The sequence below is a fragment of the Empidonax traillii genome, unplaced genomic scaffold (assembly GCF_003031625.1).
Source record: "Empidonax traillii isolate 1590-97213 ecotype Southwest subspecies unplaced genomic scaffold, ASM303162v1 scaffold2006:size43157, whole genome shotgun sequence".
Lineage (NCBI taxonomy): Eukaryota > Metazoa > Chordata > Aves > Passeriformes > Tyrannidae > Empidonax > Empidonax traillii.
In genome coordinates, this window is record NW_020957199.1 from 6,779 (window position 1) to 18,795 (window position 12,017).

The 12,017-nt window shown below is 66.1% G+C and overlaps 3 protein-coding genes across 3 annotated transcripts; 1 reads left to right on the plus strand and 2 right to left on the minus strand.

Moving 5' to 3' along the window:
* Positions 1-68: 68 nt before the first annotated feature.
* On the plus strand, positions 69-2,979 carry LOC114071403 (protein RRNAD1-like; the record flags this gene model as incomplete). Its single annotated transcript, XM_027909232.1, has 5 exons — positions 69-371; positions 449-511; positions 588-1,300; positions 2,003-2,190; positions 2,816-2,979. Coding segments are annotated over 5 exons (1,425 nt in total), but the record flags the coding sequence as incomplete, so codon positions are not given.
* Positions 2,980-3,066: 87 nt separating this feature from the next.
* Positions 3,067-4,653, minus strand: MRPL24 (mitochondrial ribosomal protein L24). Its single transcript, XM_027909233.1, has 6 exons — positions 4,638-4,653; positions 3,948-4,128; positions 3,758-3,853; positions 3,570-3,673; positions 3,362-3,492; positions 3,067-3,266 (listed from the first exon to the last, which is right to left on the minus strand). Exons 2-6 carry the CDS (start codon positions 4,125-4,127, stop codon positions 3,130-3,132), a joined length of 648 nt encoding a protein of 215 aa, XP_027765034.1. The 5' UTR covers position 4,128; positions 4,638-4,653; the 3' UTR covers positions 3,067-3,129.
* A 1,053-nt stretch (positions 4,654-5,706) lies between these two features.
* On the minus strand, positions 5,707-7,038 carry HDGF (heparin binding growth factor). Its single transcript, XM_027909235.1, has 5 exons — positions 6,962-7,038; positions 6,716-6,854; positions 6,445-6,621; positions 6,159-6,349; positions 5,707-6,038 (listed from the first exon to the last, which is right to left on the minus strand). The coding sequence occupies exons 1-5, from the start codon at positions 7,027-7,029 to the stop codon at positions 6,032-6,034; spliced, it is 582 nt and encodes a 193-aa protein (XP_027765036.1). The 5' UTR covers positions 7,030-7,038; the 3' UTR covers positions 5,707-6,031.
* Positions 7,039-12,017: the final 4,979 nt, after the last annotated feature.

Here is a 12,017-nt window from a genome sequence, read left to right on the forward strand (position 1 = left end):
CGTGAGTGTCCCCACATCCCCCCTCTGCCCCCCTGGCTGCGTCCCCCTGTCCGTGCCCCCCACACTGACCCCCCTTCCCGCAGGATTTCTTCACCGAGGGGCTGTGGGCGCAGCTGCCCCCGGCCTGGCAGCCCGCCCTGGCCAATGCCACCCCCCAGCAGCTGGCCGGGCTCCTGGGGGGCCGTGGTGACCCCGGGGCCGCCTGGCCCCTGTCCCTGCTGGCCTTCGCCGCCGCCGCCCGGGCCCTCTCCTTCCCCCGGGGCCGCCCGGGGGGGTCCCCGCGCCCCCCCTGCCAGAGCCCCCGCCTGCACCCTCTGCTGCGCCGCCACGTCAAGCCCAAAAAGCAGCACGAGATCCAACGCCTGGGCAAGGTGGGTGCCCCCCAACTGCCTCCCCTGCAAGCCTCCAGCTCCCCTCCAGCCCCACAACAGGCCCCCTGTCCCCGCAGCTGCTGCGGCGGCTGAGCCAGAGCACCGGCTGCCAGCGCGTGGTGGACGTCGGAGCAGGGCAGGTGAGAGCAGGAGCACATGAAGGGGGGACACAGGGATGGGCTCAGACGCCACCTGAGCACGTGTCCCCCTTCCCAGGGCCACCTCTCGCGCTTCCTGTCCTTCGGCCTCGGCCTGTCGGTCACGGCGGTGGAGAGCGACGCCCGCCTGGCCGGGCTGGCCGAGCGCTTTGACCGGGAGCTGCTGCGGGAGCTGCAGAAAAAGGGGGCCTCTGGGCAGGGGGGACACCCCCAGCGCCGCCCCCTCACCCCCCGCGCCCCCCACCACGTCCCCGGGCGCCTCGACCCCGCCGCTCCCTGGGGGGAGTTCCTGCTGCCCCCCGACCCGCCGGGGCCTGGCCCCACCGCCCAGAACCCGCTGGGGGGCCCGGGGGGCTCCGAGGACGGAGGGCCGGTGCTGGTGACGGGGCTGCACGCCTGCGGCGACCTCAGCCCGGCGCTGCTGCGCCACTTCGCCCGCAGCCCCGCCGTGGCCGCCGTGGCCTCCGTGGGCTGCTGCTACATGAAAGTGTCGACCACCCCAGGGCCCCCCGGCTGCCCCGCGCCGGGGTACCCGCTGAGTGCCTCGGTGGTGGCGCTGCCGGGCCACCGGCTGTCGTACCGGGCGCGGGAGGCCGCGTGCCACGCGCGGGAGGAGTACGAGGGGCGGCTGCGCGGTGGCGACGGCGGCGCCCGCCTGCTCGCCCACGGCTACCGCGCCGCCCTCGAGGGCGTCATCCGCACCGCCGACCCCGCCAAGAGGCACCTGGGCCTGCAGCCGGGCAGGAGGGCACACGCCCTCGGCTTCGAGGAGTGAGTTTGGGGAGTGGGGAAACCCCCTTCTGGGCCCCTCTGGTTTTGGGGAGAGAGAGGATCCCTTTCTGGGACCCTCCCCTGTGAGGTTGGGGAGGGGAACGCCCTTTCTGGGACCCTTCCTGGCCCTCAGTGACTTTTGGGAGAGTAGGACCCCACTCCAGGACCTTTTCTATGAGTTTGGGGAAGGGGGACTCCCTCTCTAGGACCATCCTGGCCCCCAGTGAGTTTGGGGAGGGGGAACACCCTTTTTCTGGGACCCTCCTGGCTCTCATTGACTTTGGGGAGAGTGGGACCCCTCTCCAGGACCCTTCTCATGAGTTTGGGGAGGAAGGACCCCCTTCCGGGACCCTTGTGTGTTTGGGGAGAGGGGGAACCCATTTCTGGGACCCTCCCCGTGAGTTTGGGGACAGGTGACCCCCCTTCTGCATCGCCTCCTGACCCCTAGTGATTCTGGGGAGTGGGGACACCTTTCTGGGACTCTCCTCATCAGTCTGGGGAGGGGGGAACTCCTTTCTGGGACCCTCCTGGGCCCCAGTAAGTCTGGGGAGAGGGACCCCCCTCCTGGGACCTTCCTGGGCTCCTGTGAATTTGTGGAGGGAGACCCTCTGTTTCATCCCCTCCTGGCCCCCAGTGATTTTGGGGAGGGATGACCCCTTTCTGGGACCCTGCCAGCCCCCCATGTGACTGTGTCCCCCCCAGATATGCCCGCCTGGGGCTGCCCCTGGCGGGGCTGGACCCGGCGGGGGTCCCACTGGATTGGGGGGCCGTGGGGGCCATGCTAGAGCAGCAGCACAAGGTGGTCGCGTTCTACACCCTGGGGCAGCTCCTGGCGCCCGTCGTGGAGACCCTCGTGCTGCTCGACCGCCTGCTGTACCTGCGGGAGCAAGGTGGGCACGGGCGGGGGGCCTCCCCCTCTCCTCTCCCCACTCCTTTAGCCTTCTCTTCCCTCCCCTTCCTCTCTTCAACCCTCCCTCTCCTCTTTTTTCTCTCTTCCAGCTCTCCTCCTCTCCCCAACCCTTCCTCTCCACCCTCCTGACCCTCTTTCTCCCAATCCTCTTCTCTCCAGGCCCTCCCTCTCCTCTCTCCCATCCCTCTTCCTCCTCCCTCCTGACCCTCTCTCTCCCAACCCTCACTTTCCTCTCCTGACCTTCCCTCCCTCTCCTCACTCCAATCCTCTCTTCCAACCCTCTCTCTCCTTGCTGACCCTCCTCCTTGCTCTGATCCAATCCCAAACATCCGACCCTCCCTCTCCTCTCTCCCTCCCCTCCTTCTTCTCCCCCTGACCCTCCTCTTCTCTCCTGGCTCCTCTCTCCTCTTCTGGCCCTCCCACTCCCTCCCAACCCTCCTGATCTTCCCTCTCCTCTCTCCCAACTCTCCCTCTCCTGTCTCCCCTCTCCCAACCCTGCTTTCCTCTCTCTGGACCCTCTCCCTCTCCTTTCCCAACCCTCTCTCTCCTCACCGACCCTCTCCCAACCCTCTCTCTGACCCTCCCTCTCCTCTCCTCTGCCCCAGGTTTCCACTGTGCCCTTGTGCCCCTGTTCAACCCCCGTTTCTCTCCACGGAACTTGGTGCTCGTGGCCTCGCGGACCCCGCTGGCCGCAGCGCTGGCCGGGCTGGCCAGGGACAGCGAGGATGGAAACAGCAGCGAGGATGAGGAGCCAGGGGGCTGAGAGGCCCCCCAGCAGTGGGCACAGACCACAATAAACCCAGGATTTTTACTGCCCAGGGCTGGGTGTGAGCGAGTCGGGGCTGTGCCGCAAACGTGGAAAATCAAGGGGTGTGTTTATTGCAGAGCCCGACCAGGAGGGAAGTTTCCCCCCCCCCAGTTAATACCAGTAGGATTTCTTGGCCCGCCGTGTCTCCACAATCCCCATGGCGTCCATGATCTCCTCCTCGAAGGTCTTCAGGGACGGCTTGTACGTCTTGGCCAGCGCGTCCTCCACCGACGTGTCCTTGGGGCCGTCTGTGCGGGCGAGGGGACAGCAGAGCTGAGCCTTTCCCCCCACCCCGTGCCTTCCCCACATCCCCCCCCCAGCCCCTCTCTGCCACCCCACTCACCGATCCAGTTCTCGGGCACGATGCCATCCCGGCGCGGCTGCGGCGGCACGGGCAGGATGCGGCCGCTGCGCAGGGACACGCGGACGCGCTCGCCCTCGTCCGTGTACCGCCACTCCACCTCCGTGGGCTTCCTGCGGGCACATGGGCGGTGGGAGGGGGCAGCGTGGCACGGGGGGGGGCTCCTCAGCGGGGTCCCCACGGCTGTTACCTGTCCTCGGGGTCCACCAGGCTGATCTGGCTGAGCAGCAGCGGCGCCTCGCTGGCGATGTAGGTGCCCGAGTACTTGGCCGTGCGGTTGATGTAACGGTAGTGCTGCGAGGGGGTTTGGGGTCACCGACAGCCCGTGACCACCCCCAGCCTCCATATTCCCCCCCCAGAGACACCCCCCAGCCTCACCGTGTTCAGCCCTTCCACCACGACCCAGTTCCGGGGGCGCACGACCTGGGTGACCATTCCCTGCTTCCCCGCGTCCTTCCCGCTCAGCACCTGCACCTGTTGGGGGGGGAAAAAAAGGGGGGCACAGGTGGGACCCCCAGCCCGGCCAGCAGCCTGAAGGGGGATCATAGGGGGGGAGGGGGAGGCTCACCGTGTCACCCCAGAACACCTTCCAGTCGTCATCGGCGATGGGCTCCACGAAGATCTTGCGGCGGCGCCGCCCGGGGGGGTTGCGGAGCCGGTCGGCCGCGCTGTCGGGGGGCCACGTCCCGTGGCGGTACCCCAGGGGCAGCCGCGGCCGCGCCGCGCTCAGCAGGGCCGAGAGCCGCATGCTGCTGCGGGTCGGGGGGGGTCAGGGGGTGGCCCTGGGACCCCCAAAGGGGAGCCAGGACCCAGAAGACCCCCAAAGAGACACAGGGATCCCGCAAGGTTCCCTCTCATCCCCAAAAGGGGCCCGTAGGTGCCCTCACCCCCAGAAATGGCACCCAGGGGTCTCACAGACGCCTCCCCACCCCCAAAGCTGACCCAGGAATCCCGCAGACCCTCCACCCGCCAAAGGGTACCCAAACCCCGGCAGAGCACTCCCCCGCTTCCAAAGGGAAGCCAGGCCCCAGAAGACCCCCCTTCTTCACCCCCAAAAGGGACCCCAAGGGCTCCCGCAGAGCCCCCCAACCCCCAGCGCGTACCCGTAGAGTCGCCCACCCCCGGAAACGGCACCCAGGCGTCCGGCAGAGCCTCCCTGCCCACAGAGGGACGCAAGACCCTACAGAGTCCCCACACACACCCCAAAAGAGCCCCACAGACCCCCCCCAAAATAGTCCCGGACCCCCTCCCCGCTCACCTGCGTGTCCCGCGCGCCGGGGTGGGCGGAGCTTGGAGGGGGCGGGGCCGTGCGATGTGGGCGTGGCCTGGCCTGGCGCACACCGGGGCGCGCGGGCCCGCCAGGGGGCGCTGCGGAGCCCGCGGGAAGGCGCGCGGTGCATGCCGGGAGTTGTGGTCCTGCCGCGCTGCACGCCGGGAGCTGTAGTCCTGTCCCCTCCTTTCCCCCTACGGTGTCCCCCTCCGTGTCCCCGCTCCCTGTGACCCCCTCCCCAAATCCCGCTGCGGCTCCCGCGGGGTCCCGACCCGCCGAGCAGCGGCTGCCAGGAGTTGTAGTCCCGCCGGGGCTGGCGCCCGGCCACGGCTCCATTTTCTGCTCCGTGGGGAGCTGGGCACGGCCAAATCCTCCCTCCCGGTCTGGCCTCTCCCCACAGGGTTGTGCATGTGGAACAGGGTCATGGCCCTCTGAGCCTGCCAGAGCTCAAGGAATGTCCAGACAGCACTCCCAGGCACACGTTGGGATTTTCGGCGTCCTGTGCAGAGCCAGGAGTTGGACTTGATTATTCCAATGGGTCCCTTCCAACTCAGGATGTTCCATCCTTCCAACTCAGGATGTTCCATTATTCCATTATTTTAGAGGTTAAGGAGTGCTTGGATGTTGGGATTTTGGAATTGGGGATATTTTGATGTGTCCTTCGCAGGGACAGGGGCTGGACTGGATGATCCCAGTGGGTCCCTTCCATCTCAGCATATTCCGGGATTCCATTATCCTAGAGGTCAAGGAGTGCTTAGACAATGGGATTTTGGGACTGGGGAGATTTTGGGGTGTCCTCTGCAGGACCAGGAGTTCGATGATCCTGATGGGTCACCTTCCAACTCAGGATATTCCATGATTCCATAGTTTCTATTTAATTAAACATCTCCCCTCTTGAAACCTCCCCCTGGCTCTTTCCCTTTCCCGCTCCCAAGCCCCAACCCTGCTCTCTCTCCCAGGAGCAGCCCCAGATCCCCGCACTCCAGCCCCACACCCTGGAGCTGCCAGAGCCCCTCTGGGCAGCCCCCAAAAACCACCCAAGGGGTTGGGCAAGCACTTTAAAAAGGCAAGAATCGCTTTTATTTCAAATCAACTGCTCAGCCCCGAGGAATCACTAATACAAAGCGTTGCACTCACGGCAGGGCGGGCGCTCGGGGTCGGTACCGGGCTGCTCTGCATTCCTCTCTCTCTCTCTCTCTCTCATATTTTTTTTTCATGTGTTTTCTTTTGTTTTTTTAATTTTTTTTTCCTTTTGAAATTTCATTTTCGGGGTCAGTTTCTGCCGTCCAGGAGCTCCAGACGCGACGAGCCCGGCGAGGGCGACGCGGCGGGGGCAGCACCCGGGGAGCCAGCGGGGTAGGATCAGCTCTCTGGGGACGCTGCTACAGGCTGTGGGGGCCAAGAACAGAACACTGTCACACCCCACAGTGCCAGGGATGGCCCCCCCAGGCGCAGGGCAGGTAGGAGGAGAGCAGCTGCAGGGCACAGGGATCACCACACCACCCTCACCTCTCCTTGTGGTCTCTGACCTCCTCCTTGCCCTCCTGCTTGGCTTCGTTGGCGTCAGGCGCGTCGGCGGCGTCGCTGTTCTTCTCCCCTTCGCCCGGGTTGGCTTTGGGCTCCTCCTTGGGGGCCTCTTCGTTGTCCACCTTCTTCTCCCCTTCCTGCCCCTCCGCATCCTTGGGGCGTTTGGGGGAGTCCTGGGAGGGCGAGAGAGCTCGGCTCAGCCCGGCCCCCCTCGCCCAGGTCCCCGTTGTCCCCAGTGTGTCCCCCCCCTCCCCCCCAATCCCGCTACCTCCAAAGCATCTTCCGCTTTCCTCTTGATCCCGCCTTTCTCGTTCTTGTCCTTGGACTGCTCGTCGATCACCAGCTTCCCCTCCTCGTCGCTGCTGCCCTCGGCATTGCCCTTCTTCTCCCCGTCCCCATCTGGCTCCCGCTCGGCCGCCTCGGGGCAGCTCTTCTTCTGGGTGGGCTGGGGGGGGACACAGGGGGCTCACAGAGGGGGCACAAGAAAGGGGTGTGGGGGGGAAAAAGGAGGTGCTGGGACCCTCCAGCTCGTGACCCACCTGGTAGCCGGAGGCTTTGACCGTGGGGTTGTTCTCGATCTCCCACAAACCTTCGCTGAACCCTTTCCGCTTGTTGGGTTTCCCAAACTTCTCCTTGCACTCCTCGTAGGGGAAAAGGTCTTTGGGCCCCAGGAATGCCCTGTGCCAGGGGGTAAAGGCCGTGAGGAGGAGGGGAGGGGGGGTTTCTCCCAAACCCCCGGGGCCACCCACCCCATCAGCACCCCCTGGGCCCCGGCTCCCACTCACGTTTCGTGGGTCCCGAAGAAGAAGACTTGGTACTTATTGGAGGAGGATTTCACTGCAGCTTCTGGCATCTCATCAATCTGTGACAAAGAGGATGGGGTGAGAATGGAGGGCAGAGCCCCCCCAAGGCTCCCCAGACACCAGGACATTCCCCCACCCTGGTGTCCCACCGACAGGCACAGCCTGGGGAGGGAGGAGGATGCAATTCCTTGGGAATTCACCCACGAGCCGGTGACAGTGGCCAACAGAACAAGTGGCTGTGCCCACTGGAGCGGGGTCACAGGGGTCCCCTTCTCCCACCCTGCCCCCTCCCCCGTAAGCCCTTGTCTAGACCAGCTCAGACACACTCAGCAAATTCAGGCGCTGCCGGCAGTGCCAGCGGAGCCGGAGGCGTCACCTCCAGCCTGGGGCACAGGGCTCGGGGTGCCCCAGGGGACTCCGTCCTGCTACTGGGACCCCCCCAGCCAAAACGGGGTCACCAGACAAGGGGACAGCCCGGCAAGGGCTGTGGGGTCAGTGAGCAGCCGGTGCCAACCCCATGGGCAGGTGCTGCTCCACCGAGCGTGAATAATCCCGAGGCGCCAAGCGGGAAGGGAGCGAAAGCAACTCCGGCTGCTTTTTATAGCGTCTAAAAATAACCCCCCCTGCAGCCAGCAGCCATAAATTCCCCGAGAAAGCCTCAAAGGGAGGTGGAAGGAGCCGAAGGAGGATGCGGGTGGGGGTCTCAGGGTACGTCACCGGGCCAGAAGGTGCCAGTGCCGGCGCCCAGGGGTGCTGGGTCCCATTCCCAGAGCTCTGCTGACTCATGGCACAACCTTTCCCAAGGCACATCGACCCACCCGGCTCGCTGTGCCTCAGTTTCCCCAGCCAGCAGGGCCAGGGTGCCGGCGACAGCACTCCTGTCACTGGGGGCTTTTTCCCCTCTTTCCTCCCAGCGTGTCACCAACCCGTCCCAAACGCAATGGAGGGCCGAGGTTTTCTCCTGGTTTTGTTCCCAGACCCGGGAACGGAACCAACACGTGCCCCTTTGCCAAGGGGCAATGCTGGCACAGCCCCAGGGGCAGCCGGGCAGGATGAGACACTGGCAAAGGGCTCCGTGTGGGCACCGGGCCGTGGTGGACGGTTGGAGTGACATCCCATTCCAGGGTGGGCTGCGCCTCTATGCCATCCCCACTGCCCAAACAGGCACCCAGGCCATTCTGCACCCATCCTCCTGGATCCAGGGCGTGTTTTGGGATGGGTGATGTGCCTCCACCCAGCGCCCCGGGGCTACCCCCACCGTCCTGCCCCAATGTCCCAATGCCCCCTGCTCCCCACAGGCACATTCCAGGAGCAGGGACGGTCCCTGGAGGTGCAAACATCAGTCTGGCCCTGGCCCCAACCCCTGGCCCACGGTGGCAGCCGGGAGCATCAGCTCTGTCCCCGCGTGGCACCGACAGCGCTGTCGGCAGAGGAGGAGGAGGAGATGTGACTCAGAGGGGAGGCTGCCAGCCCAGCCCAGCCCAGCCCCACCGGGAGATGCTGCTGCCCAGAGGCCTCCTTCCTGCTGGTCACCCCTGGGACAATGTGCCAAAGGCCCTGCCAGCCCCAAAGCTGAGGACACGGGCTCAAAGCCGGGACCCTGCTGGAGACCCTTTCCCCAGCGAGTTTCCAAACCTTCCTCCCCAAGGAGAGGTGGCACACAGCGGGGACAGGGCCGGCTGGCACATGGCACTGCGTCCCTGAGCCCACTGCCGCCCATCCCCAGGCCAGGATCTGTCCTTGGCTAAGAGCCCAGGGCAGGGGAACGCCGGGATCACCCCTGGCTGCTGGGATCCCCCACACAGGCTGTGCCCACCAACATCAGCCTCTTATCGGCCCCTCCTGCACCCCAAGGGGACAGGGTGGCTCTATCTGTGAGAGCAGGTGGGGACTGGGGCGCAGGGACACGGTGGGGACCCCGATAGCACAGGCGGGCACGAACCCGCCCAAAAACCCCGCGAGGACTCACGGCGCCCAAAGCACATCGCCAGGAGGGGCCTCAGCTGTTTGGAAACCCCTCACCCCTCTGGAGCCCCCCCCCAGGCTGCCCAAACTGCCACGTGATGGGGGCCCAGGGCTCGAGGCAGCACGGATGCCTGTTTGTCACTCGCTGGACGGTGGCAGTGGGGGGTGACAGGGCTGGGGTAAAGTCCACGGTGCCTCCCCCCTGCCAGCTCCTGCGAACGGCACCGGTGTCACAACCAGGCCTGGTGCGAGGTTCTGTGTCCCAGGGGCTGGTGGGGGGGCAGCAAAAAACAAGAGGCTGGGACAGGTCCCCTGGGAAGGGAAGCTCTGGAGCGTGGCAGGGGAGGGACAGGCACGTCTGGACTCTGCCCCCAACCTCTGCACTTCACCTTTGCAACTGGTCCATGGAGCACGGCTGGATGCAGCCACCCCGCACTGGGAACAGGCCCCTCCCTGCCTCAGTTTCCCTGCAGGAGGGCAAGGCTGGAGTGAGGAGCTGGCTGTCAGGAAGGGGAATTAATGGAATTAACTCATGTGGGTCACACATGGCTGATGAAGCACGCGGTGAGGGGGGGGGAGCACGCACCAGGCTGGGGGGCTGTGGCATCCCCAAGTGCCACGGCTGCACCCACAACACCCTTCCCAGGGCTCTCCTCAGCCCTGGGGCCATCACTGGGCACTGGGCAGCAAACTACCCGGACTCTGCTCCCAAGGGTCCTGCTGGTAGGATCCTGACCCCACCACACACCCAGCCATGGGAGCAGGAGGCGCTTGGGGAGGGCGATGCCAGCAGTGCTGGGACCCCCCGGCATGGTGCCAACCCCTGGGCTGGTGCTCTGCCCCTTGCTGTGCTCCCACGCTGTCCCAAAGGGCTGGGTGGAGGAAGGGCTGCAGATCCAGCCACTGGGAAGCATCAAAGGGCAGGTGGAAGCGAGGGTCCTGCACCAAGGAACCTGTGGAGATGGCATGAGGGGAAGAGGGAGGCAGGGACCTTCATCCAGGCGCCGGTGACTCATCTCCCTGCTCTTGTGCCTCAGTTTCCCCTCTGTTTAACGCTGCCCCTCTCAGGGAGAGGTTTCCACTGGAGGCAGGGGCTGAGCTGCTGGTGTTGGGAGACCCTCCCCAGGGAATGGGCCGGGGGGAATAATCCCCCTCCCCTGGCAGTGCCACCGGCTCCCCCCACCCCCTCCATTTCTTCCCCGGCCCTATCTCTCTGCTCCAGCCACACCTGGGAAACAAATATCCCAGCCAACGCCACGCGTGGCCGGGTAACGTTTCATCACAGCACCTGATTAGTCACGGGCAAACCCTGCCTGCTTCACCCGGGGCCGATTAGTCACTGAGGGGAGGGCTGTGCACCCCAAATCCCCCACCCCCCCTCCCTCCCGGTTCAACCAGCACCCTCCTCGGGCTCAGCGAGGGCTGCCCAGGAGGGGGAAAACCTGTTCCTTGCCCGCCTGAGCAGCCCCTGCCACGATGGTGGGCAGGGAAACCACGCTCCGGGAGCAGAGTGGGGCGTGAAACCCGAGCGGCCCCGGGCACATCGCAGGCGCTAATTCGGTCCCCGGGAGCTCAGCCCCAACCTGGCGTCACCCCCGGCGGGGGCACCCGTCTGAGGGGCTTTTTGGGGACGGGGATGGGATGGGTGGAGGAGGGTGATGAGGCAGCGGGGCTGTGCTGGAGGCCCAGGGGAGCATCGCTCTACCCCCGGGGAGAGGAGCTGTGGTGGAAAGGCAGGCGGTGGTGGAAAAGCAGGCGGTGGTGGAAGCAGGCAGCGGTGGAAAAGCAGGCGGCGGTGGAAGCAGGCGCCGGGCTCCCAGGGATCCCTCTGGCTCCTCCTCGCAAAGCCGCTTTCAAATGCGCGTTGGGAGGCCAATGCCAAATCCGAGCGGCTCCCAACCCCCTCCCGGCCTCCCCGCCAGAACCCGACAAACCAAACAAAAGTTATTCAAACCCGGCAGGGGAAGGAGGAGGGGATGGGGGGGACAAGGGGGGGATCCTCGGCCTTTTAAAGCCCACCGCGCCATTCCTCCCCTTTTCCGCTCAATTTGGGGTTTCCAGGCGGCCCCAGCGCCCTTTGCAGCAAAGGCCGGGAGGGGAGGCGAGGCGAGGGGGTGGGGGGGGAAACACTCCAAGGAAATTTTAAACTGCATCATCAACCGCTTAAAAATAAACCAGCGCCGTGTTGTGTAGCCAGAGCTCCCCACGGCCCCCGGCCGAGGGACTCAGCCCCCCGATGGCCCAGGGCGAGGGGCTTCATTCCGTCCCGGGGGGGGGCTGTGCTGGGCTCATGGCACTGACATCCCCCCCATCCCCACGAGAGGCTCAGGGACCCCCACGGCCGTGGCTCCAGTGGGAGCCGGGGGGACCAGTGGTGGGGACAGCGGTGGGGACAGTGGCGGGGCCGGCACGCGGCGGGGCCGGCACATGGTGGGTCCTCGACGCCCCCATCCCCCCCTTCCCCGTCCTAAGTCCTCAGTAATTATATCGATTTTCCAAAGCCAAACTCCCGGCGAGCGCTGGCACCTTCTCTGGCACCCGTGGCGAGAGGTAAGGCCACGCAGAGCCGGAGGCAACACGGTCGGGGACCTGCCGGCCAGGCCAAGCCTGGGAGGGAGGGGGTGTTCGGCTGAACCCCCCACCCCCCGCCCCCAACCCCGGTCTGCCCCAAATCAGCGGCGAAGCAGAATGGGAGTGACCTGTCCCCTCCCCGGGGTCTCGCAACGGAGCGGGAAAGGGGTCGTGGTGCGGCCCCCACGTGGAAAAGGGACCTCCCGGTACCGGGGGTCACCCCGAGGGGATCTCCCCGGGCCGGCCCAGCCTCGTGTCCCGGTGCACGATTCCGCCCCGGTCACCGACCGGCCCGGGGGTGGGGGTGGGGGTAGGGGGTGTCCCCGCTCCCACGCGGTGGCAGAAGCCACGCGGTCCCCACCCGTGACCCCCCCACCCCCTCCCCCGGGAGGGAAATGAATAAACAGCACAAAAGGGACCCGGGGGAGCCCGGGACGTTGTTTCCAACGCATTAAATCCCTCCAAACCCAACGAAATGACCCGAAAGCGCCTCCCCAAAGCC

Bases quoted from the DNA above. Each gene is read 5' to 3' on its own strand.
- MRPL24 (XM_027909233.1), bottom strand. From the start codon at position 4,127: ATGCGGCTCTCGGCCCTGCTGAGCGCGGCGCGGCCGCGGCTGCCCCTG. The intron at 3,674-3,757 runs GTGAGGCTGGGG...ACCCCCTCGCAG, and splicing joins TGGTGGAAGGGCTGAACACG to CACTACCGTTACATCAACCG. The intron at 3,267-3,361 runs GTGAGTGGGGTG...TCGCCCGCACAG, and splicing joins CGTGCCCGAGAACTGGATCG to ACGGCCCCAAGGACACGTCG.
- HDGF (XM_027909235.1), bottom strand. From the start codon at position 7,029: ATGCCAGAAGCTGCAGTGAAATCCTCCTCCAATAAGTACCAAGTCTTC. The intron at 6,855-6,961 runs GTGAGTGGGAGC...CCCCTGGCACAG, and splicing joins TTCTTCGGGACCCACGAAAC to GGCATTCCTGGGGCCCAAAG. The intron at 6,622-6,715 runs GTGGGTCACGAG...GTCCCCCCCCAG, and splicing joins TCAAAGCCTCCGGCTACCAG to CCCACCCAGAAGAAGAGCTG.